Source organism: Pholcus phalangioides, unplaced genomic scaffold (genome assembly GCF_987345545.1).
Source record: "Pholcus phalangioides strain wild (caught in Gottingen) unplaced genomic scaffold, Ppha-v1.0 ptg000015l_1, whole genome shotgun sequence".
In the NCBI taxonomy this organism is placed as follows: domain Eukaryota; kingdom Metazoa; phylum Arthropoda; class Arachnida; order Araneae; family Pholcidae; genus Pholcus; species Pholcus phalangioides.
In genome coordinates, this window is record NW_028301608.1 from 65,241,930 (window position 1) to 65,269,155 (window position 27,226).

At 34.6% G+C, this 27,226-nt stretch overlaps 1 protein-coding gene across 2 annotated transcripts; it reads left to right on the plus strand.

The window, feature by feature from the left end:
* SCAR (wiskott-Aldrich syndrome protein family member 3 SCAR) lies at positions 1-27,226 on the plus strand. Of its 2 annotated transcripts, none has more exons than XM_089244099.1 (8): positions 1-192; positions 3,983-4,289; positions 4,526-4,679; positions 8,845-8,959; positions 10,945-11,366; positions 13,987-14,717; positions 16,605-16,795; positions 20,849-27,226. In XM_089244099.1, exons 2-7 carry the CDS (start codon positions 3,998-4,000, stop codon positions 16,784-16,786), a joined length of 1,896 nt encoding a protein of 631 aa, XP_089100225.1. In that variant the 5' UTR covers positions 1-192; positions 3,983-3,997; the 3' UTR covers positions 16,787-16,795; positions 20,849-27,226. The 2 variants fall into 2 exon arrangements, with proteins under 2 accessions (XP_089100225.1, XP_089100226.1); XM_089244100.1 differs by lacking the exon at positions 1-192 and adding an exon at positions 282-442.

Here is a 27,226-nt window from a genome sequence, read left to right on the forward strand (position 1 = left end):
GAATGGCAAAACGCCAACAGTGGAAAGACGTCATGGCGGACGCCATTTTATGTGTTGACTAATCATGTAGCGGACACGAACTTGTCGTGTAATAATTGATTTTATTTTATGTAACATGTAGTTGATCGCGAGCTAAAGATTTGCCGTAGTTGTAGATTAACCTCTCGTGCTGTCAACGTTTCTCCTATGAAGGTATGGGTCCTATTACGCTCAATATTTGAACTATGTTGTAGTTATTATGGGATGTGCTCTCATTGGTTTTTTTTTTCTTTTCTCTCGTCTCCTTGGCCCATGGTTTTAATAGATCATTTCCGTTCAAGTGTTAAGTGGTCTCAAACACTTGGCGTTTTTTGAGTGTTTTTTTCAACAACGCGCTTTGGTAATTTACAAGTTATTTCTCGTCTTCAAAATACATTGAAAGGGTTTTAGTTTCGTGATGGAGGTAGGCTAAGTTTTGTTTTATCCTAGTTGATAATCATCCGGTGGTTTGTGTGTGTGTGTTTTTTTTAAATTGAAACATTTGTTTGAAAAATTACTTCCCAGTTACACAATCAGTCAATTCCTATGATACATTAATTTCTAGCAATACCATTGGTACCACATTGCCCCACAAAAAAGTTTAGGTATAACACTGATTTTGAGTTATTCAATGTAAAATGTGGGGCTTTTATACATTTTGTGCAGGGATCCTGCAATTAATGAGTTCCACATAACAGAAATGGAAGTCTTTTGAGTATTTGCTATATTGTAGCGAAACAATGCAAATGCATATCGCAATAAGTTGAACCACAAATTTTAAACACTTGAGTAGACTCTCGCTAATCCGGCTTGTATCAGACCAGGGTGTGCCGGATTACAGAAATCCGCTGGTTACTGGAAACCAATTGAAAAAATCCCCATTTAAATAACAAACTTCTATGCAAAGACATGCAGTAACGTTTTCCTCTTCTACGTTCGAAGAAAACCTGCCCAAAAAAGTGCTGGATTACTGGACAGGTCAGATTATCGAGAGTCTACTGTAATCTGTTTCTGTAATCATGGAAATAATTTTAGTATCTGATGTGATTGCAATTACTTTTGTAATGTCAAATGCACAATTTTTCATTGGAAGCATAAGGTTTTGTAGCAGTTCTGGATAATCGAATCGTGCTTTCTAAGAATTGCTTCTAAAATTTTCTTTAGCTAAAAAAAAATTTTTTTTTTTTTAAATACTGAGGCAAAAATATTGTTTTCCATTGCCATTCACGACATGTGTAAAGGCTTGTTTATATGCATTAAGGGATTTAGTAAATGCTCATTGGATAGTTTTTATAGGAGGTCCACTGGTGCATGCACGTGGACCTTGTGTAAACAGGCCTTAAGAGTACCACAAAGGTTTTCTAAGGAGTTAATCTAGTCTAATAGGAGTTAATAAAGCAAATCAGTGAATCTGATAAACACATAAAAAGAGGCTTGCAGGGCTGCACCCTAGAAATAATATAACATAAAGGGCTCCCGCGAGACAAAAAAAAAGGTTGAGAACTGCTTGTCTGTATATAAATTCTATTTTTTTTCAACACTGGAAAGTATATATACTCTTCAGTGATGAAAAGAAATGGAATTTATAGATTGTCTATATAGACCAGGGGTTCTCAACTTTTTTTTTTGTATTCCGGCCAGAATGCAACACATGATTTCTTGTCTAGTCCAATTGCATTTGCTTCATGGGCGGAGATATGTGGGTGGGGCATTGTCCCCTCAGCATCAAAGGTGAAGTTGACTGATTTGTGTATATGCATGTATGAATTCACATCATGCCAATCAACACCATGCCCCCACCAGAAATAATGACTATGCCCCTCCTTCAGACTTCCAAGTCTATCTCCGCCTATGATTTTCTTATGGTGATGTTTTGAGAGCATGCTGTTTGTTTGTAAATAACCAACTTTATGAATTCATCTACGAACAATTTCTCTCAAAATATTCAATTCTGTTCCATGTTTTATTTCACTAGTATAGTGTTTTTGTTGCAGAGCCAGTTTTCATAATATTTCTCTGTTGTCATGTTAGCTGGTCACTCAGGGTCTTCCAGGTATCGATTTTGGTTTAGGCCAGTGATACACGTGTTAGAAAGCATTTCAGTTTTGTGCTATTTAGTAGCATGTATTATTAGCACTATTTCCATCATCGAGGCACGAATTCAAGTCGTCTTCCATTTGAAAAAGTGTCTGTAGAAAGCACGCAGACCTACAGTACAATACTGAAATAACACGAAAATGAAAGGCAGATGATGGCAGCATGAACACGAAACAAGCTTAACTCTACAGCATTAGGGTAGGGTTACCAGATCTGAAAACTGAGAAAAGAGGATGCCTGCTCACACACCCTTAGAAACACCATTTTCCCCAATTTCCACAACAGATGACATTTTTGCTCTATAGATGCCACTATACTGACTTGTAAAACCAGCCATAATAATTTTTGTTAATTAAAAATTGCTAAAGAAAAAGGATAAAGAAAATTCCCAGAATTTCAACAGCTATTGGTCAATTCCCTTGGGGGGGGGGGGGAACGCAAAGACACTCATATCAATGAATTTTCCGAAATATTCAGAACATGCATTCCGCCATGTACCGATTTGATTTGTTAGAAATTCTGCGGAGGAATGCGTACGAGACGCATGTACGGTTAAGTAGTAGTAGCAGCATGTGTATCACTGGCCTTAGAATGCTGACCACTCTATAGATGCCTCGTTTAAATTCATTTAATTCAATAGAAATTGGGGAAACTGATTTATCTTGCGACCTCAGTATCCCAACATCCACAATACTTTCTTGTTCAAGGAGCGAGTGGATTTTTGCAGGGTTTGCTTGGCTCACCAAACTATTCAAGGTTTATGCAGCAACAATGGGAAACACACCTTTGTGGTGCAAATTGGCATGGCATATTTAAATTTGCAGAAATTTGATTCTGTACCTAAATGTTTGCACATAAAATTCAATTTAAAAAAAAAATTTTCCTTTGAAGTTTTTATGAAACTCACCTCATTTTTTTCTAAAATGCGCACACACACAGGATTTCTGATCTTGGATAAAATTATTAACGGAATCTACCAGTTATTTTTAGCTTTATTAAACAACATACTGTGTGCCGCAACTCTTGTGCTGCTCTGTAGAACCTTTATCACATGTTCTGTTATGTGCTATGCTAAAATGTAATTTTCCCCTTTAAATCAGCTTCCTGGTAATTTTCTATTAAGTGACAAAGATGAGTAGCAGTGATACTCTATTGCTCTCTTTTCTTACTGGGATCATTAAGAAACCAACAAACATCAATTCCTATGATACATTAATTTCTAGCAATACCATTGGTACCACATTGCCCCACAAAAAAGTTTAGGTATAACACTGATTTTGAGTTATTCAATGTAAAATGTGGGGCTTTTCAATCATTTTTTGCGACATTTGAAGACTCAAAGGATCATTTCTCTATATTGGAGAATATATTCTTATGAAATCAGAAAAGTTTTCGGCCATTTTTAGACTAGCAATCACATAGGCCTATAGAGAATTTTAGGTGCCAATACCAATTTTTAAGTTGATGTGGCTATCTGGTGCCTAGGATTTGTCAATCACAAAGTAAACAATCTAAAAGTCATTATTGAAGCTGATGAGCCAGTGCAGTGCAGTGCAGAATGAAAGTAAGTGTGAAAATCCAGACTCCTCTCTACATGCTCACATGAAATACAGTGGATCCCGCTTATAACGTTTTTCAAACACAAGCCGGAAAATGCTTTAAATAGAAAATCTCAATAAGAATTACTTAAAATAGTTGAGAACACACGATAATAAGTTGTACTAGGTGGGAAAATGTTATAAGTGGTAACATTATATTATAAACAAGATCGCCTGTAAATGGTTTTGACGTAAAGTTTTGTCTTGTTTAATTTTTTTCTTTTACCATCAGTATTCATGTTTTGCATATATATTTTTTGTTATTGCAGGAAATATAATCCAGGATGCCATTGTTGCAGAGAGTCATCGAGCCTGTCCATGTTGTCCGCAACACTCTGCCAGTGGACAGCCAGGGCACATTGGCTATTAGCATTCCGAATGAACTCGAATGTGTAACAAATGGCACTTTAACTAATGTTATTCGTCAGCTTTCGTCATTATCAAAACATGCGGAGGACATTTTCTCAACGTTATTCAAGGATGCCAAAAAGATAGCTGCCAGGACACATGCTCTTCAAGGACGCATTGATAGACTTGCAGTCAAAGTTACGCAATTGGATTCAAATGTTGAGGAAGGTGAGATAAAACAACTTGCTCAAATATATGTCTAGGCTGATGCCTTTAATCTGGGCACCTCATGCATTTACCTTGGCCACTCAGCAAAGTGTCCAGATTTCAGACATTGGCCATTAACATACAAAATCCCCTTTCCCCCCCCCCCCCCCTTAAGACAAGGTTCAATAGTTATTATTACTTATCCATTTAATTTTATTTTTTGGAAACATCACTTACGAGCATGTAATATATTTCAGTGTCCCTTCAAGACATCCATACAAGAAAAGCATTCAAAAGTACTATTATATATGATCAACAAGTGGTTTCGAGGGAGACAATGCCTGCTGCAATGCAAGATATGTACCGTGCCTGCGGCAAACCACCACCACTGGACAAACTTAATCCATACAGGTATGTGAAATAGTTTTGTCTATTTTGGATGGAGGTTGTATTGATAATTTGAATTTAAATACTTTAACCAGGGCTTGACAAATCCCAGGTTGCCATGCCCACCAATAAATAACAATCTGGCCCCTGGAATTTTTTTTATAGGCCTATATTATCACTAAATTGGAATGTAGGGACTGCACAAATTTCTTTAAATTTCTGTCAGTATGTCTAATATGTAATTGGTTGCTGAGTCTTAGGCGAGTTTAAAATTGGGCAAGAAGTATTTGGGGCAGTTTTTTCTCAAACCCTAGGCAGTCATCTACAATTTTATTTTGCAAATTTTTCAAGCCCTGACTTCAACATACAAGAGAAATTTAAGGTGCTTATATTATAAATGTAGAAATAACATACTTTTATATCTTTGAAGATAAAAAAAAAAGGGTAAAAATATCATATTGCCAAGTTTCTCAGATTTTCTAGGAGGCTCACATTTTATACTCCATTTCCTGGACTCCTGAAAAATTCTTATATCTTCTGAATCTTGACCATTTATTTACATCCACGAAAGGCAGGTCACATATGCATTGCAGGGAAAAAGAAAAATATGGGTGATACAAAACAAAAACACCAAATGATGACATCATACTGTTGACTTATGGGGGGGGGGCATTAAATTAAAATGGGTATCTGATCAAGGAACACAAAATGTCAAAAGTCGTTTGAAAAATACTGCATACATTGGCGTGGAAGCCATATTGGATAGAATTCTATTCCAAGCTCTGCCAGCCCAACATAAAAATGGATACTGTAATTGGTTTCTTCTCACAAAGGAATATGTATGCGCAGCTGGTGACTTCTGGTGTGAGAGTTCATGAACTTTGTCTATGGTCTAATCCAGTGGTTCTCAACCGGTGCTCCTTGTGCACTCTCCAGGGGCTCAGCGGCCGCTCAAGAAAAATAAAAAAGACAGTAAAAATAAAAAATAATAATTATAAATATTTTTCAACAGTGATAATAAATCAGTAACTTTGATGAATAATTAAAAAAAAAAATTACAGGGCTCCGCCATAGATTTCTTTTCTAAAATGGGCTCCGTGAGTCCACAAAGGTGGAGAACCGCTGGTCTAACATATACATTGACTCTTTCATTGAACATATAGACAATTTTATATAGCAGTCTCAAGTTGATCAGTCTACACAATTCTAGAGAATGTTGCGCCAGGCATTGCTGTTTTTCAAGGATATGAGAGGTCCCGGAGACTAGGCAGGCACCTTTGGGAAATGCTTTTGCGTTTTTTCAATTAGTTTGATGTCTCCAATCAAATAAGGGTTCCACATAGGCGATGCCTGCTTGAGAATTGGACGAACAAAAGTGTTGAGAGCACACATCAGAGTCGTACTTTGAATAGCACCTTCTTATGTAAGCAATGGATAGTACTGATATAATCAGTAATGCTTATCATGTGACCAATCATGATAATTTTGAGACCCAACACTGGAATCTCATGCCGGGTAACAAGTATTGTTACATAAACAATGATACCAGTTTTTGCGATTTATCTCTGCTACTTCTCAACTGCATGTGGTCCAAATTAATTGCCAAAAGCCTATACATAAAGGGAATAGAAGGTAATCTTTCTTTTCTTTATGTCATTGTTTTGTTGAGAAATTTTCCAGCAGTAATCTTGATTGAATCCCATTTTTGTAACCATGATTGTAAAAAATCCATACTGAGGGGCGCATTATTCCCATGTAATTTACCTAGGAGAAAACAGTTGCTTTTGTTTTAATCCCCTAAATCAGTGGTGCGTGCAAACTTTTTGAAGTGCAACCTTATTTTGACCAAAACATTTATCAGCGGCCGCTACGTAGGCTGACCATATGTCCCAATTTTCCAGGACATTTCAATTTTTTACCAGCAAATGTGTCTCGAAAGCTTGTTTTGATTTTAATTAGACTATATTGACTTCCAAAGATGTTCAATTTGTGTCCCTTAAGCAAAATGCAAGTGTAGCGAGGTGTATGGTCCTTGATTTTCATACACAGGATGATCAAGAAAGAATCATCTGATTTTAAAATGATTGTACACTTGAGATAGACCATGAACAAATTGTTCATAAATTGTAGACACGTTTTTCCCCGTTCATTCACATATTATTTATTATTCTATTCTGTGTTTTTAATTTTTAAGAAATATACAATTTTGAAATTGGGTGATTCACTCCAAGTCACCCTGTAAAAGTACTTGATAGCGTCTGATGGAAGCACAGATGTACAAATTTTCCTCTTTTTTTTTTAAATCTTCTGTTTGGATACCTTGTTTTGCTACCTTAGTTGTGCTTGAAACGTGAATGTGTATCCCTGTTTAAATGCACGTTACAAAACATTTTAGAAAAATAACTTCCATGGAGTAACATGGTAGTTTTGAACATCATTTCCCACATTCTTTCTTTGCACATTGTACATTCGTAATTTTGGCACGACTGAGCCGATATATATTGGTTATTGTACAATTAGAATTTGATAAAATTACATTGTATGATGCATGTAATTAGCTCAGCTGAATAAAGACATTCTTTAGTTTTGGCATATTTTTAAATAAAAATTAATTTCTTATTTGGAAGTTTTATCTTGGAGAACCCCCAGAGACCTACGGTTTGCGCACCACTGCCTCTAAATGATGTTACAAGTGCAATTTAAATCATCATTGTAAGGAATAACTAAAAGGTATTTCTTTTTCGAGAGAAGACAATTTGCCATACGAGAGACATTAAAAAGGCATTTACAAATGAGAGCTGTGTGTTCATATCATAACAGAGGCCCCCACAATTATTTCTGCACAGGGCCTGCATCTGGGGTAACGGCTGCTCTGATCAGATAGTTACCATAATTTTCTGGGTGATCATGCATTTCAAAGAACCGAACACGTATAAATATTTTAGTGCAAATTACAGGCATTCTGTTGTGTATCATTTGCAACTTTTTCTTTCCCTAGATGATGGCATAAAAATATTTTTTAAAGTAATTTATAAAATATATATTAATTGAGATAAAAGATGGTGTATAATGTTATGGTAATGTGATAAATCAGTTATTATACATAATGACTGATATGCTAATACCATATATGTGTATGTACCACAAGTATGCATAATAACTTGTTATTATGCTTACTTACCAATGGTCTTGGTAAGTTGATAAATTTATCACTTTTGTCAGAGGTTATCCATTGTGCCAAAGCAGTGGTAGTAAATTTGATAAATACTTGAAATATGTCGCCTTTATCTGTGATCATGCATAATACCCTAGTGTAATTGGTGAATTTGATGAATATGGAAAAAATTCCAAATGAGTCTAGTATGTGTGATGAATATAGTTGGAGCGCCCAATGCAATAACAAATTTTAGTATTGTACCCAGATGTAATGATGTAATATATGTTTGAATTATCATGTACAGTATATCAAAGAATGATTCTCCATGTCAAAATATGCATAACACCAATGACGCGACGCTTGGGTATTATGCATAATCATTTGATGAAAAAATTATCATCAGTGATAATTTCAGTACGTATTAAATTTACCAACAACGCTTGGGCACTATACATATGGTCTTTGACCTTTGAAGACCGGACACACCCTTCTTCCCATCTCATAGAGATATCAAAACGTTCCCGGAGAATGGGTGTATCCGTAAAGTTTTATTATAAAAAAAAAAAAAAAAAACATTGTCGCCTCATACAAAGGCAACCAAAAAAAAAAAATGAAGACGATCGTCAATCTAAAATCATATAGCATATACATATGGCCAGTAAAAGTGAATTTGATGGAAATTTATCACATTTACCAAAATGCTCTGCAATTATTCATAATAACTGGTCATTGTGTATTGAATTAGCGTGACCAAACCCCCCCCCCCCCCTTCTATTTCTTGAGATTTAATGATTAGTGTGATGAAATTTTGCATATACGCAGATTATTTATGTAATGACATTTCTTCCTCAATGTAACAAATTGTTCATTGCCACACAATCACAGTTTTCTAGTTGAAATTTGAAGTTTAACATTTTTATTTGGGTGAAGTATTTTTGAGTTTTGAGAAATTAAAATTCAATGAATTCGATAAGAATACGAAAAGCAAAGCAATGTTACACGTAACTATAAACTGTTTATTTTTGCCAACAGGGAAGACGGAAGAGATGGTCTTAAATTCTATACAGATCCAAATTATTTTTTCGATCTTTGGAGGCAAGAGATGTTGAAAGATACGGAAAAGTTATTGCATGATAGAGGCAAGAAGGTAATTTTTGAAGATCTAACTTTTCTCCGTGTTTATTTTATTGATGAACACACACAACCACCATTTCCTCGTTCTCTTCACACACACACACACACACACACACACACACCCTTATGATTACATTATGGACTGGATATCTCTGCCCTGTGTGAATAGAAGAAACACATTTAAGCTCTCTTCCTTCCAGACTTCATTGGTAACTCTGCAAAGAGAAATGCAGACCTGCCAACTCTCCGGATTTAGGCGGGAGACTCTGGATTTTTCATCCTTCCTCCCGCTCTCCGGATTTTTAAAAATTTCTTCAGATTTTCGCAGAAAATTAGATTTTTGTGAGCTTTCACATTGTTGTGACCTCAATGAAAGTAGTCGTCGTTAGGGAAAACACCCATAGAGGACAGCCATGGTCATTTCCATCGAGCAGCCTTATAAAAAAGTCTTGGTGACCGCATTTAAGCAACTGGAAAAGACTTTAAGTAGCGTTTATCGGCAATCATTTATCAGGGGCATGACCTTGGTTGCCGAAATTCCTGTATAATCGTTATTGTATTCCATTAACAGCAGGGCGGTAAACAGTTTTTTCGACGAGTTTTTTCGTCCGCAGCTTTGTATTTTGAAGTTTTTAATTGTTTCCCCTCCAAGATTAAATATGTCTTCAGAAAGAAAATATAAAACTTTAAGCTATTATAAAGCTAAATATAAAGCTTTTAAGAGTTCATATACCCAAGATTATCAATCACTGATAGCATCCATGAAACGAAACATGTTTTATGAACAGTATATGTAGATGTGATTTCTCTCCATGGAAAGACTGACATGAAACTATATTCAGCTGAGGGGGGGGGGGAACAATGCAGAACCTGCATTGGAAGGAGGAATGGCACTTTGTCTTAATTGATTTTAAAAAATTTGCGAAAATTTTTTTATGTGAATTTTTTTCTTTCAATCGAGTCTATGGGTGCCGGGGGGGGGGGGGCCCTTCGGAAGAATCTCCGGATTTCTGAATTCCAAAAGTTGGCATGTCTGGAAATGTGTTTCTTCCTTTTACTTCTGTGTTATATTTTTCTTTTTCTCCCTCACTACAGTGGATGAAAAAAAATAGTATGACATACATAGGGAAAATGGGTAACTGGGAGAGGGAGAAAGAATGGAAATCTGCTCTCCTCTCATCTTTTTTTCTTTGTTTTCCCCTGTGTTGGATGTACTGTATAGTACAATTCCCAGATTATGTTTTTGTATCCCAAATTGACAGACGACAAAGTGAAAAAAATATTAAACTAAATATTAAATATTATATTATGCCCATAAAAATGCTGAAATAAAATTTTTGGAGCAATGGAACTACAGAACCACTCCATCTCAGAAAGAATAAAGTTACACCACATTTAAACGAAGAAAATTTGCATGAACCAAACATGAAAAATAATGAATTTCCACATGTTGGAATGGCAACAACCAACATCACTGAGTGAACTGACGAGTTCCATCCAATAATGTTGTGATCTGTACATGATCAAGCAGATCGCATGAGACCATGACCTGCCATGCCAGCGGAAGTCCATGTCCCCCCCCCACCAGTGAAACAAGGTATTTATGCTATTAATTCAAAAACATAATTTAATATAACAGTAATACTGATCATGTGACGGTCGTGATGAGAGACCTAACAGTGGAATCTCATGCCAGGTAACAAGTATTGTTACATAAACAATGATACTAGTTTTTGCGATTTATCTCTGCTACTTCTCAACTGCATGAAGTCCAAGTTAATTGCCAAAGCCTATACATAAAGGGGAATAAAAGATAATCTTTCTTTTCTTTGTCATTGTTTTTGTTGAGAGATTTCCTATCAGTAATCTTGATTGGTAATAATTAAATTGATCATGCTCTTGCTTTGATCAATAGATTTTCTATTATATTTAGATTATTATTTTCATTATTTTATCTTTTTTTTTTTTGATATCTTGCATTGTATTACGTATCAATAGCCTCATCGACCAAAACCAGAGGGTAAGAGGCACAAAAAAGTTCGCCAACCCCATAATACCCGAGAGAAGTATCGTATGATAGCATCATCTCAAGATTTCATTGAGAAGACGGGCTATCCTCAGTCAAACTACAGTGATAATAGCACAGTGCGAACGCCTAGTCTCGTGAGTGATGCAACAGATGGGCCACCAGTGAGGCCGAGCAGCCTGGAATTGCACATGCCTTATTTAGAACAGGATGGCAGTTTTGGTAGCCCTGCTCGTCACTATCCGCCGCCGCCGCCAGCGTATTCTGAATATCAGCCGCAGTCATACCCACAGCAAAGTCAGCCGCAACAGCAGCATCATTATCCCCCTCCTCCTCCATATTCTGTGGGATCACCTGATCACAGGGTTTCGTCTAGTAATAGTACACCAACAAGGTTTGTCTTTCATATAATTTTTTATTTTGGAAAAGTTGAATTTAAGAAAATGTGAACATTATTAAAATTTTATATCTCAAATATGTTATATAACTTCTGTAAGAAATGTGTGAAAAAGGGAATTTTTTTTTCTGGGCGTGATTGTGCTTTACAAAATTGAGTTTTATCTCCAAAGCTTGCTACATGCACTGAAGTGCCAGTTTCCCCTTGAACAGTCAGAACTTCTGCAAAACGGCGTGGCATGGGCTCCACTAATTCATGAAGGTATCTTGAAGGCAATTCACACGATGTAGCTGGATTTGACTCCAGATTCTAGTTCAAAATTCTTCCAAATTTTGACTCAATCTCATGGAATTCGGAAAATTTATTTTATCTCCTGTATTTTGAATGTAATTGTAAAAATCCTTGCTTTTAAGGGGAAAAATTTATTCCTAAAGAATTTAACCGTCTCCTAACCACAACATGGCCCACCACTCTGGTTCAATAAAGAGATAAGCAGGTGGTTAAAGACTTTGGCCATGCTGAAAAAAAACATTAATGGGAAAAAATAGTTAATTTTTAATACCCAAATTGATGTAACAAGATGTAAATTGCCGCCATTGTCTCAAATCACAAAGTATTTTATTTTCGGAAGTGGGAAAAGACATTCACCAAACAACCAACATCAATTAGACATCTGAAATTGGCAAGATAATTTGTGTATGCTTTGAGCATATGTATCGTTTGAGCCAGATCAAGATTTTTTTATTGGCATGATTTGATTAAAAAGTAGTTATGACAGGCAATCTAACCTACTAGTTAGTGACTTGGATGTTAATTGGCGATGTTGGTTCGAGGGATCATTACAGAACAATACAAAACATTCTGCTTTGGGGCCAACATGCACCAATTCGTTGGAAGTTCTGCAGAGGAGTATAAACAAGGTTCATGTATGAATTAGTAGTCATCAAAGTACTTGAGTGAGCCTTCAGCTCTAAAAGCCCATATTACGGAGAGACCATTGTGCAGTTCTCATGCGACACTTGTTGATGCCCCAACATTAAAATCTGTAGTGAATAGGGGCAATGTTGCACATGTATCTCATGGAAAAGATTCTTGTCAGCTGTCTGTGGTCCTGTTTCTTCATGGCCTTTTTTCCCGCACCTTTGTCAGAGATTTGATTTTTCTCTGAAGTCTTTGTATTCACGGTACACTCTTGCGATAGTCGTGTGCAAAAATTGAAATTTCATTTCTTCCTGGAAATGCAGTCACCCATCTCACATGTGCTGAGTCCCATTCAAAGTCACTTAAATCGTTACAACCTGCCATTTTAGTTGCAGAAACTGATCAAACAGTTTTCCCAGTTACCTATTGTCTTATATGAATGGTGTTGACCACATCAAAATACATTGATTTGTTGCATTTCTCTTTTATTTGCAAATGATCGTCTGTACCAGTTCTGTCATTTCAGTGTACAACCCATAGAATTTCTAAGACAAAGAAAAACAGTGTGGGAAAAGAACAGGTGCACTGATGTAAATACATTGGTGTTCTGGTTTTTGATGCCTAACCATAGACTTAGAGAGATATAGATGGCTTCTTTCTCAGCCAGAGATATCAAGGAAACAGTTATTTTCCGGATATTATGCTGAGGTGAGCTCGGAAAGAAAAGTCATCACGTCTCCGCCGGGACTCGAACCCAGGCCTCTTGCATACCGGGCAAGCATGCTACCATCTACACCACTGGAGACACATGAATCTGCCTTCCTAATTTCCTACTTCAGCGCCTCACGACACAGTGCGTGAAATTAGGAAGGCAGATTCATGTGTCTCCAGTGGTGTAGATGGTAGCATGCTTGCCCGGTATGCAAGAGGCCTGGGTTCGAGTCCCGGCGGAGACGTGATGACTTTTCTTTCCGAGCTCACCTCAGCATAATATCCGGAAAATAACTGTTTCCTTAACCATAGACTGTTTCAAAGGAGAGGTTCCTAAAAAGTAGTCTACCTCCAAATCATTTTCCATATATGCCTCTATTTCTCAGTGAGAAAGCTTTTGAGCCATTTCTTGTAAAATAAATGATTATACAAGCAAAAAAAGCATTAAAATTAAGAGTCTATAATTTTATGTTTTCAGTGCACATGTTCTCTTGGTGTCAGAGTCATAGCTTCAAACTGAATGTTTTGGACATTCTAGGAGCTTATATCGTTTGCATCTGTATGTATGAGAAACAGAAATGAGCTGACCTCATCACATAAAAGGACACTTAAGAACCTGAATGGGTTGTTTACATAGTGTGAAATATAAAGGTTTTATCTTATCTTCTTATTAATTCTCCTTCAGCCGATTGCAAAGTTGGGTATCTCTGGCTTCAGTCAGTTTTGCCTTATTTCTCAATGCTTTATAAAACTTTAAATTTTGGGCTGCACCTGGAAAGAATCAAACAATTTCCCATATAAACGTGTGGCAAAATCACATTTTCGCTAAAGAATGTGGTTCTAAAAATAATTATATTTGTTAATATATTTTGTTCGCTTTTGGAGGGCTCATCTGTGTATTTGTGAGTGAATTCTTGTTAAAATTTTCTTTAGGTTTGTATATTATGTATTTGTATCTCTAAAAAAATAAATCTTTATTTTACAGACAAAGTAGGCTCAATTCATCAAGGCCTTCCCAGCCACCGCCAGCACCTCCTCCTATAGCAGCTGGTTCTAGTGGCTCATCTACTCCCAGTATATCAGCTGGAGGAACACCATCTAGTGGCGTCGGAAGGTACCGGGCAGCCAGTTCTACCAGGGACACCTTACCTCCCCCTCCCCCACCTCCAGACTCTGGAGTTGTTAACGGTTATCACGTAAATCATAACATTGCTTTTTCAAACCAGAAGCCAATGCCAAATTCTGTTCCTTCTAACAATGTTCACCAGGGAGTAAGGTCGAGGCACAACACTCCAACGCACCATGCTCACCTGCTGAACCACATTTCCCATGCGCGAGATCGCACACCGCCTCCTGATACTGCAAGCATAACCTCAGAGGCTGTCGATCTGCCTCCGCCTCCACCCATGCCTGAGGTGGTTGCTCACAGCAGTGAAATAGCACCACCTCCTCCATCACCACCACCTCCACCCCCTCCTGTAACTGCTAACGGACCTGCAACATTGCCTCCTCCACCCCCTCCTCTACCTTCTGAACAACCCAGTAGTTCCCTCGTGAACAGAGCCACTGCAGAAACGAGAGCCTCAGAAAGCAACATAGTTTCTTCCGAATCTGCCAGCACCGGTTCGAGTAAAACGAGTGATGCAGTGGACTCAAAATCCAGGTTGCCCAGTGAAGGAGATGGTCGCAGTGATCTACTGGCTGCCATACGAGAAGGTAAGCACATCAGGATCTACTATATTTTCCTGAAGATTTCATTGATGAATGAAATTTTCACATGTCAATTATACTATATTTTTCCTCAAAGTAGCAAAATTTTATTTGCACATTATATGGAGCTGTGGGCTGTATGAAGGAAATACAGTACTTCACCTTTTTGTATCCTGTGTTTGATTGTGTTTGGCATCATTATGATTCTTGGCCAGAGGTTTTTTCAGTACTTCATTGTGACACTTTATAGTTTGTACTTGCTAGTGGCCCCCCCCCCCCCAAATCATGATTTCTGGAAGGTTCTTAGATGTTAACTTTTGTTCTTTATAAAGTTGCTGTTGTACTTATAAGCTATCCAAAAAAAAAAAACATATACATTGGTTATGTAAACTACAAAATACATTGATTCGTTGAGATAATTTGTTCTCTTCCCCCATCTCTCTCGGATTTATTTGCTCTTTGATAAGTTTTTTGACCTCGTCCGAAGAGCATTTCTGGCCCTCAATTGAACTGACAAATAAATCGCACGTTTGTGACGATCGTTGGTCTTGTTTTGCTAAAGGCGCGATAGATGGCGGCACAGTGCACACCTGAGCGTAGGTACGACTCTCAACGGCCTTGAGAAGGGACTCTTCACAAGCCTTGCGAAAATTAGCAGACTTTAATCGCTCAAAATTAATGGTATTCAAACTTTTCAACTCACTTAAAGCATTCCTTCCATCTTCCCTTGTTTGATTATTCATATTACACTTCGATAACAATGCGTTTTCAATCGTCTGAAACAACTGTTTACAAGAGGCATGAAAACTGGCGTCTTCATCGTTAGCCGCCATGTTGCCACCTCACTGAAGGTTCGACTCTAAAACAGGTCAGTGTGTTTGGGGGGGGGGCTGAATGTATCTCACAGATTTCCTTGTAAAACAATTTTTTTTTCAGTTGAGGTGTCAGTATAGGAAAAAGTGTTTCATTGAGAAATCAACTTTGCAAAACATCTGGGTTTCCCAATGCTAAAATAAAAGGCTTTCAAGAAGGCGAGATTTCATCAATGCAGCTTAAAGGGTTTATAAATAAACTCAAATGGATGAGGGAAAGACTGAATTCAAGTGACTTATATATTCAAGGTTCCCACTGTGTGACAAATTACTGCAAAATTTTTCAGCATTACAAAATGTCTGGGCTTGTTAATACTAAAATTAGAGGCAAGAAACTGACTGGATATCTCATCAATGCTGCCTAAAGGGTTGAAAAAAAAGTGTGTAATTCTTTAATTTAGTAATTTATCTATTAATACAATTAATTTTATTCAAAATTTGTTGATTGCAGAACTTCTAAAATTCATGTGATAAAAGTTATTTCTAGTGATCAAAGTTATTTCTTCGGCTTGTCCAATTCAGTACAGAAAGGGGTTCGACTTTGTTCTTCCGGATCTTGGGAAATAGTTCAGATTCCCTGGAAATTCTGAGTTGAATTTGAGGTGTGGAATCTCAGGAAAACGAGATCTTGGAAGAAAAACTCTAGTATCAATTTCTAAGGAATTCTTCAAAGGAATGTACAATGTATGTGTACAATTAAATAATAGCATATAGCTTCCACAATGTTAGATTTTGTGTATTTAATCATTTAAGTGGCATTGAGTAAAGATATTTCTTTCTTATTTTAACATTGATTTCTCAATGGAGCACTTTTCCCTATATCCTCTTAGTTTGCACCTGCTGAAAATCGGTAGAAACTTTATTTCATTTAAAAAGATATGTCATTTTGAAAAGTTGATTTCTGCTGTGCCACTTAATTAAAAGAATTAAATAGTCTATTGTCTTACATATTTTATTACTGTATTTTTCTCCATGTCAAAAAAAATGTGTCCAAATGATGTTTCTTTTTTTTAATTTTCAGGAATAAAACTTCGACGTGTTGAAGATATTAAGCAAAAAGAAGTCGAGAAAGCTGCCCCTTTGCATGATGTAGCATCCATATTGGCCAGGCGTGTTGCTATGGAATTTTCAGATTCGGACTCAGCTTCGGAAAGTGAATATGATAGTGAAGGTTGGGGTGAAGAAGATGCAAGTGAATGCTGAGCAGCTGAAGTAATAAAACTAACTTTTATCACTGAGTGTTGACTTTTAGATGTTGAATTCATCTTGTTATTAACTAAAGGTCAAGATTTGTTTGATTTTGTTGGCATCTAATATGAAGTTAATTCACTCGGCAAGTTTTAGTTAACCTTGAAGATCTCATTCATTGTCTTCGCTGTGATAATTTTAGACTTATGTTTTGAATGTGATTACTGCTCCTGTGGTAGCCCTATTTGAAATCCAGTCACATTTTATTAAGCTTCTAATTGTAAACAACTGTCTTTCAAGTCCAGCAGCAAATAATTGATATTATACAGTGGATTATGTGTTTCATTGTCTATATTTATGTAAAAAATATATGTCTAAAATATATGTCTATATTTTTCAAATCATGTACTATGGTGACACTGGTTTATGTCTAAAAAATGAATACCTTGAAAGCACACGGTAAAAAGGAAGTTATGAAAACCCAAATACAAGTACTTGGCTTTAAAATGATTGTAGACCTGTTTTAGCATGCTTTTCGATAGCTGTAATGTCCTCCCCCCCCCCCCATGCTTAATTCTGATTAATGCTTTTAATGCTCCTGATTATCCCCCCCCCCCCCCAATGTTTAATTCTAATTGTTCCTTGTAATCAATTTTTGATTCTTCAAAGTTCAATATAAGGCAAGAAAACCTTGCTATGGTGATATTTGTTATAACAATAAGTCCTACTGTAACAATTTTTCTTTAAAACTTGTTTGGGAATCCACAAGTGTAATGTTAAACTCCTATCTGTGATGATATCCTTTACTACAATGAATTCCTCTATAACAATATTTTTGGAAGAGAAGGCTTAAGTTATAAAGAGACTTTATTTTTAAAATATGTTTACATTGGAACAAAGCAGGTGTCCGAGGCGGGGATATGATCGAAGTGTTCAAAATTTTCAATGGGGTGACCATGAAATATTAATACGCCGTCAATCTACTACTTTGACAGAGACACACCAGTATCGATTGGTAAGGGACAATTTTAGGTTGTAGGGTCGCAGGGAATTTTTTTCTAATAGGGTTGTTAAGAAATGGAATAGCTTACCCTGGGAGTAGTAAATTCTAACACAATTGACACATTTAAAAAGAAATACGATAAACATGTTGGGGTAAATCAAGAAGCTCTCCATACGTAGAATAAGACAACCATAAATATTTCTTATGGGCATTGTATTATATTTTATCATGTATATATAGTTTTTAGTTTTTATAATTTCATTTTTAATTGTGTTGCAGTATTTTAGAAAATAAAGCATCCATATTTGTGTTATGGACATTTTTTTTCTCGGCCACCTTTTTGGGCATTTTGCCTGTTGTGGCCTTGTATTTTTCTGAAAAATGCATTTCAGTGATGGAATTCTGAAATGATGCCAAATGGAAAAACTGGACATATTGGAGCAAATATTCAACTTACACATAATTTTAAATTCAAAAATATAACTTTTGTATATCATCTTCTGTTTATATAGAAATAATAATCAATATTGGGATCATTAAAATACACAAAATACCTGATGTAATTTTTAAAAGTTTCACATGCAGTCAGAAATCAGAATAATGTGCATATGCAAGAAAGAAAAAGAATGAAGTTCAGCTCACAACTGATGATGATGGATCAGTAAACTGCTGCAATATGCAAACCTAATTGGTATTATTCCTCATGGAGAATAAGTCGCAAAAGCCAAAAACATTAGCTATTCTAATTGAAATGACTGGGTCAGAAAGGGCAAAAATCAACTAATCACTTTTATAATTTTTTTGACAAGAGTAAATACTACTTGTACATTTTCTGGTGTTAACAATAACAATTTAGAATAGATAATCAACAACTGCATAAATTTAGTGGTGCATAGAGATAATGGGTGCCAATTTCCCCGTCGAAAAGTCTCTCCACAGAAAGCAACAGGTCTACAACGATACTAATATTCAATTATTAAATCACTCAAAATTTTAAAAATGTGACAGCAATGAAAAATCAGATACAACAATAGACTCATACAATACAACAATACTCACACCTCTGACACAACTCGGTAGCTCATGGCGATAGGACCAAAGTTATGCTTGGTTTGGTTGAAAGAAAGTGCTTGATATATTGATGATCCCTCTACAACAGGGGTGCACAATTTCTGGCCTGCAGGCATAATGGGGTCCCACCAAGATGTTCCATCCAGTTTCCATGAAAGGTAGTCTGGTAAAAAATGTATATGATCTGTATCTAGGCTGACCATATCTTTGCATAAAAATATTTTAATGGGATCCATGAGACATTGTAAATTATCGCCAAAAAAAACTGTCAAAGGCAAGTAAAACCACCAATTATAGTCAAAAAATCTGTCAGAGCCAAGTAAAGTTGCTTATTATTGCCAATTAAGTTGCCTAAAGTATGTTTGTAAAGTAGCCAACTGTTGCTAATATTGCAAAAAAATTGCCATGAAATATATTTATATGATTGATTGTGATATTCATAATGATATAACTTAATTTATAATTCATTAAAAGAATCTTGATTTCAATAAAGGAAAATTCAAGCAAGCCACATTGAATATGTAGGGAATAAAATAAAACATGATATGAAAAGGTTTGGATAGCCAAGATTTATGTGAATGTCCCATAAAATACGGGTCTTATGGTCACCACTATATATATATATACAAGTTTCTGGTCCGCTAGTGGCAAAACTACTGCTTATCTGTTTTGCAGACTGAAAAGGTTGCACTCCCCTGCAACAGTATTTTTTGTTGATCACAGGTTATGTTGTATTATGACTTCACTATACTCACTCTTTTTTCTCTTATTTTATTTTCTTTCACTCTTATTTTATGCATGGCAACCTGGTAGAAGGATCAGAGCATATGGTTATCTAGTTTTTAATACTGTTTCATAACTGCCAAGCCTTTCAAATTTCTACTCCATCTCCCAAACTAGTGGAAAAAGCCTTATATTTCCCAATTTTCAGTCATGATTGTAACAAATCCCATCTTTCAGGCAAAAAATTGTCCCAATAGAATTTACCCATAAAAAAAGACAGTTGTTTTCATTTTAACTCCCAGAAATGATGTCACAAGTAATGTGAATCATTGCAATTGCGTTAAATTAAGTAAATGTATATATCAAAAAAGTATTTCACTTGGGGGGGGGGGGGGAGAATGCAAAATTTGCCAAACAGGCAGCGTCAGTACGACCTTTCAATATCTGAAATTGGTGAGATAATTTGCATTTGCTTTGACCATACTTTTCCTGTCATACTTCTCCTGAGACAGAGTCTCATTTCAGACCCGATATATATATATTTTTCTTTTGGTGTGATTTGATTTGAGAGTAGTAATGGCATGTAATTTAACTTACTGGTTGGCGATAATTGCTAACTTGGTGCTGATCACTATGGCTTGCACAATGCCATGTTTTTGCAATGGGGGAAGAAGTCCTACAGTTTTTCATCCCTACATTGTTTTTCAAAAATCTTTGTTATATTTATTTTTGTACAGAATTTGTAGAGCCGTGGGAAAACTTCCCTAATTCTAATTGTTCCCAACTTTGAGGTGTGAATGCAATCCAATCTTTGCTTTAAAAAGTCTTGCCACAGTGAGCAACAGGCCTACGATAATGTAGTTATTCAGTCATTGCTCTGCACTAATAGTTAGAACATTTTATGGCAGATGGCAGCACTGCACATAGCAAGCATTACATAGCAACAAAATTCACATCAGGTTCACAGCACGTACACGCACATTCCAACATGTACCAATTCGTTAGAAATTCAGCAGAGGTATGTGTTGCTTTGTAGTAGTAGCTATGCTGTGTGGCGGACATTTTGAGATGTTATGATGATTAATTTTGCACAAATAATAATTTCTCAAATAAGGAAAGCTCAATTCACAATTTCAGGCATAATGTCCGTGAAATATTTATATATTTTTTTCTCTCTCTCTTAAACATTCTCTGGGTATGTTTTATTTTGTGTAGTTTAATTCTGTTAACTTCAATGTTTAACATCATAAATTTAATGCTTTCTGTGTATTTATTTTCAGCATTGACTTCATGCAAGGAGAGCTTATCGATGGTTGTCCAGAAAATGGTTGAATAGTGAATTATGAACAAACTAGCTTCATTGTTATGTTTATACTTTTTTATAGAGCAGTTTTCCGTGGTTAATATTTTTCATTTATGATTTCAGGCATAATGTCCGTGAAATATTTTTATATTCATCTTACAATCAATGTGTATTTTGTTCAGCGATGCATTTGTCTTGAATTGTTTTCAGCCTTTGCTGGTAATCCTAACCGATTGAGAATGACTTGTGCAATCAGTTTTTTAGTAATTAATTTTTTTTTTTGAATTGGTCGAATACTTGCAGTCTTCTTATGCTTTTCTATGCTTCATTGGCAATTAAATTTTCTTGATTTATATAAATTCCCTTTCACTTCTCATGGGGGGGGGGGGAAATGATAAATTTTCAAGATTAAAGGTATTAGGTTTTTCCTTCTAAAAGAATATAAATCTTTTCCAAATTGTATTCATCTTAGAGAAAAGGCGAGAAAAATAATACTATTAAAAACCATAAGTTCATCACTTCTGTTATTTGTATCATAGTACAATATTGAACCAATATGGCCAAACCAGCTAGGTCAGGGTGATTATTATTGCACAATGATATCTCGGTGAGTGTGAAAGTAACCTGGCTGATTTTAAATGAACTAATAATTGGGAAAAATTGGGGAATATTTCAATTTAGTTTTGTTTTTGTAAACTAGCAGAGGGAAATAGAGTAAGAGGTCTGTAATGTATAGTGGATACTTATTGGAACGAGCAATTTGCAATGACCCGTCAATTAGATTATGTTTAAGATATTTATTGCTTTTAACAAGAATTCTGTGATTTGTCAATTTCTCTCACAATTCTAAACTCTTATTTAAAATTCCCCCTAATTTTTATTCCTTTGTGGATAGACTTGTTTTTCCTGTGTGCATTATGGCAATATGCCTCATACATGAGTGATGCATTTGGTGATTATGTAGTCAGTTTAAATTGATATTAATTGGCATGAATTCTGAACGCTTGAATAAAAGAGTGGTTTATTTAAAGAATTTACATAGCGATAGCAGCAGCGGCACCACGTAGGTCAACACAGTATTTCAAGTAACTCTAGGGTTACCAAATCCTGGAAAAGCCGAAAAAGCAAGGTCATTTTTTCCCTTTTTACTTGAAAAAAAGTTATGCTTGGCTCTTTGGAAATTTGGTGGATTCCTAATTTTTTTTTCAATTATGCCAGGCAGTGATCTTATATTAAAACTATAATTTATTAAAAACCATACTGTGGTTAGTAATCAATCTATTTGGAGACACTGCTTTTGCAGCTAAAACATTTTCAACCTACCTTGGAGTACCTGCAACTACCCAGGGGAAACTTGAAACTACTTGTTAAGACTTGTGCTTGTTCAGGCACGCACACACACATGCCAGAAATTTAAGGATTAGTGAAAAGTTTCCTCTCAACTTTTCTGAATCCAAAGACCAGTAAAATATCTAAAACATTTGCATGGCATGAGTAAAGTGACTATGACACATATTTCATGGGATATTCCTGTAGATTTAGCTGTTTAACTGCTTTCATACTATTATCTTTTTTTCAACAAAGTATGCTTGAATTTTTTATGTTTACTAATATCATAAAAGACAATAATTTTAATATTTTATCAATTATAATAAACCCCAAAGCAGAATATGCTGAAAACTGGGACATACATAATAGAATAATCAGTGCTGTTGTGGAACAATCTGGAAGAACTTTGAAAAAAGTGTGGAAAAAACACGACTATATGGGGTTAACGAAGGACATTTTCAGTTAGATGAGGGCCAGAACAATGCAGAACATTTTGTGTTGGGGATGATAACTAAAACTACAAATATTAACCTCAGATATTTATCACATTTAACATTTTCCCCTGTTAATTACATTTTAATTCACTACATTTGCCAGTAACCTTTTATTTCTCGCCCAGTGGTGAATTTTCAGCAACTTTAGCAGCAATACAATTATAATTATACAAATTGAATAATTTTTCACTTAATTAGAATTAAATTAAACTAGTCTGCCTGTAGACCACCTGTACAATTGTCATGGTCAATTGGACACCAATTGTTAAACTCTTGATTAGTGTAAGCAGGTTTCAAGGAAAGTCATTATTTTCAGGATGATCCTCGCTAGATTAAAACTTGGTCATATTGGATTTAATATTGAATTATTGTTGAAGCTTTGCTGACCATTGATAATCTTTATTATGAATAACTGATTAGTGCCTCAGAGAGACATCTGCATCTTTTCCAACTGTTGCTTTTAGATGCTTCATTAGTTGTGATTGTACATAACACAAATTTATTTCAACTTGTCATTATACATTATGTTGTCCCAAAGATAGATAAGCTTTTTTTTGGTATCTTTTAGATGGTGATGTACAGTATGAAGAAAATAATTATTTATCTGTAGAATTTGAAACTGTGCATATGTATTTATGATATGTGAAACTTTTTTTGTTCAATAGTATTTGTGATTATTTTCATTGTTATTGGTGCATATACTATATAGTTTTTAAAAAAAAATCATTTATGATCCGATGGTCACAAATTTGAGTGTGTATCGTATACTCATACTATATACATTACTATTTCATCATGAAGACATGATCCTTGATTCTGTGTTTAACTAAGGTGCATGCATATTATAGGAATATTTTGAATTCATTTATAAGTATGTCCTGTAGAGTGAATGATTTAACACTTAACCGATGCTATGAGTTGCTATGCTATCATGAGTTTATTTCTTTGAAATTTATCAAAAGCATTGTAGCTCTTGTATTTACTTGGGGCCAAATGTGGATATTCCTTTTTATTTTATTATTTTTTAATATATATGTAGATGAGTAAATTTGAACGTCATCTATTAGAACATTTTTTAATATTTTTTTCATTCAGTTTCCATCAAAATATCAAACCACTGCGATAGATCATGTTTGTGATTTTCTCTTTTTTTTTCCTCTGTCTAATTTTGAATATGTTGTGCTCTGTTTAGCTGATTTTCTGTTTTTACATTTTTTCTACTTGTATGGTTTTTCCTCACTGCACAATTTCCATGTGGAAAAAAATATCTATGTATAGAATGAATAAACCTTGGTTTTTTTTTATTAAAGAACCTTCCAGTGTTTCTCAGGGAGAACATTGAATTTTCCATGCTTCTGAAGGAATCACTTAAATACTTTTAATGCTAATTTTTGCTCAACGCAAAATTCTTGCTTTATTTCTTGAGTTGATTATCACACATGGGAAAAGGGGTGATCTAGTCACAGTTTGCATTGAAGTGGACATGAATTATTTCTGAATGCCACCTTTGTTGCCTTTGAATTAACAGTAATAGTGTTTCATTTATTAGATCATTTTAATTGATTCAATGCTTGTGCAATAAAAGTGAAAAAATAATTTAATATTGAGGTTTGTGATATTTGGCAAACCAGTCAACTGCTGAAGGAACAACATTTTAGATGGGGTGCAGCTAGTGGAAAGTAGTCATTGTCAATGCAAGATTAGTTCCAAAGTCCTCGTCAACTTTTTTTTTCTTTCAGTGTGTGATGTTTCTATGAATTCTCTTGCTCCTTTAAAGCACTAAATTGCAATTTCATACTGCATAGGTGCGTTCTGCATTCCGTTAATTGTGGGTGGTTATTCATGTATGAGAGACATAACCTCTTTAATATAATCTCTTTATATAAGCTTTTAATGCAAAATAATTCAAGTTAGAGGCTTCCATCTTCATAATATTTTTGTGGTGTTATTTTATGTTTGAGCTTAAGTTTTTTATTGAACGAATAGTTATGCAAGTTTGGCCCAAAAATTTTGCAGATGCTAAAATGTTATATATTTTTTCTCAAGATTTCATCATTTTTCGTTTCTTGTCATTATACCCTAAAGCTTTTTTTTAAATTGAAATCTCCATCCTGTTTATGTGTCCTTGTTAGTTTATTACAGCAGTTTTATATTACAAGTTCTGAATTCAGATAAGTGTTGGTAATTTCATTGGAAACTTTTTTTTCACTAAGTTCAAGAGAGAAATTGCAAAAACTTATGTTGTGAATGATTTTTGTTCTAAAAAAAGTTCCAGTGATCTTGTGATTTGGAAATGCAATTTGTGAAAAGGATTATTAAATTGTGATGTATTTTCAAATTGATATCTGTAATAATGGTTGTTTTTCTGTATGTTTTCCAAAAAAATAATTAAAGGCAAATATCTTTAACACCAATTAATATTCATTTTCTAGTTTTGATTAGTATAATAATTTATTTTATTTTTTTTATTGCACTTGACATTAGCTGAATAGATGTTTAATGAGTAAAATATGACGAAAAGTAACCTTTGGCAAGCTAAATATTATGGTTGCAATATGAGAGAATTTATTAACTGAGTGTCCAATGCTTACAATTACTTACAAAATAAAAATTAAGTTTTGATATCACTGATTGTGACGGTTTAAAAATTATGGTTTTCAACTGCAGCGGAAATCCTATATAACGATACCCTTCTATAAGAACAATAAAATAGGCTTTTACTGCACAGAAATAATATACTTTTAAATTTCACCTTCCTATTTATGCAACGAACATTGTTCATTTCTTTATTATTTGTCTTCTGTTTTTTCACTAGCAGTTAATGCATTATAGCACAGCTGATTAAATTTTATATGCAGTGTTTTCCCCTTAAATTCATATTTCACGTCCAGAATAGATTTTTGATTCATCGTTGTGAAAGCAAAACTACCTTTTTGATACTTCTTTATTTGTTGTTGAATGTAGTTAATAATGTTCTCAAGAATGTCAAAATTCTGAACAAATTAGAAAAAGATATTGTTTTTGATTAAAATATAGCAATGCAATATTGTCCGTTCATGAACAAAGAATTTGAAATTCTTCCAAAAATGGCTAAAATTTTAGTAGACTATTATTTCAGAAGTAATTGTGTTATTTTACAAACATATCATGAAAATATCAATGCAAAGTAACATCAAGGAGCTAGTTTGTTTTGTTTTCATGCAATTTCATGTCATTAAGGTTTCATTCAAACAAAGTTCTTTATTTTTCAATGCAGATTTTTTTCCCCACCCACTATTAGATCTTTTTTTTAAATTCTGTATATGTAATGCTTCAAGTTGTTCATGTTCGTTGAATCAGGCGTATGCAGGAAGGAGGCCACCATGCCCCCAAGCTGACCAAAAATTAGGGAAAAAATATTTATGTGAAAAAAATATCAAAAGAAAATACCCTTTATATGTTGTATTAACCAATTTCCTGTTAATTTAAATGCTTTTTTGTAGGGTGGTAACTCAAAATTTCTTGAAAAGAAAATTTTTTGTGCCCCACTCCATAGGTCAATCCTGCATACGCCCCTGTGTTGAATCGCTTGAATATGTTCACATAGATCGCTAGGAATGCAATCTAAGTTACTGCTATACTCATCTAACTTTGCTTCATGTTATAAATTTTTAGAATTATTTCCACTGCTTAAACAGTATTCTAATTTATTTCTATATTCATATTTATTTTTAAAAATTTCTTGTATAAATTTTGTTTTGGATTGTAGAATGCTTTCCTTCCAACTGTTTCTGGACTAGAATGCTTTAAGAAAGGTCCTGCAACGTTAATGGGAGATAGGAAATGAGGTATAGATATGCTCTGAATAAAAATCTATTTGCAATAAGATGGAAGCTAATGTATTCAATACCTTACATGTGTTTGTTTCATATTTTTAAAAATAGACTACACATGAACTGATTGTAATTTTCAGCAGTTTCTCAATATTTTCCTCCTTAAATCTCATGCAAGAGAGAGAGAAAAATTGATAAAAAATATTGTTCGTGTAAATACATATATACTCATTTGATCATCTATAATTAGGACGTTTCTCGAGATAATTGAAATTTGATTCATGCTAACGAACACACACAAAATAGTTTTATCTTCAGCAGAGTTTGTCATTGAGAATAAACTTCATTAAAATATGTGGAGTTAAATTCAAATTAAGTAGGAGCTTTATTTAGAGAATACATAATATATCACAATCATCTTTTTTTTCATTAATTTTTGCATTCGATAATGGACGTATGCATGTTTGTGAGGTGTGAAAATAAAAGTTTCTTCAGGATTTTACTTTTTTTTTGTCCATAATATTCACCATATATAACACTTACGTGTGTACGTATTTAGTGTTGCATTATAGATCACAAATTGTGGGCTATGCCATGTTCTGTCTAAGCAGTGTAACATAATATAAATATGAAAATATATATATGTATATGAGATATTGGTTTTGTACATGCAATTTGTATTTGATGGATATAATTAAGAAATAAAGTTATTATATGGTA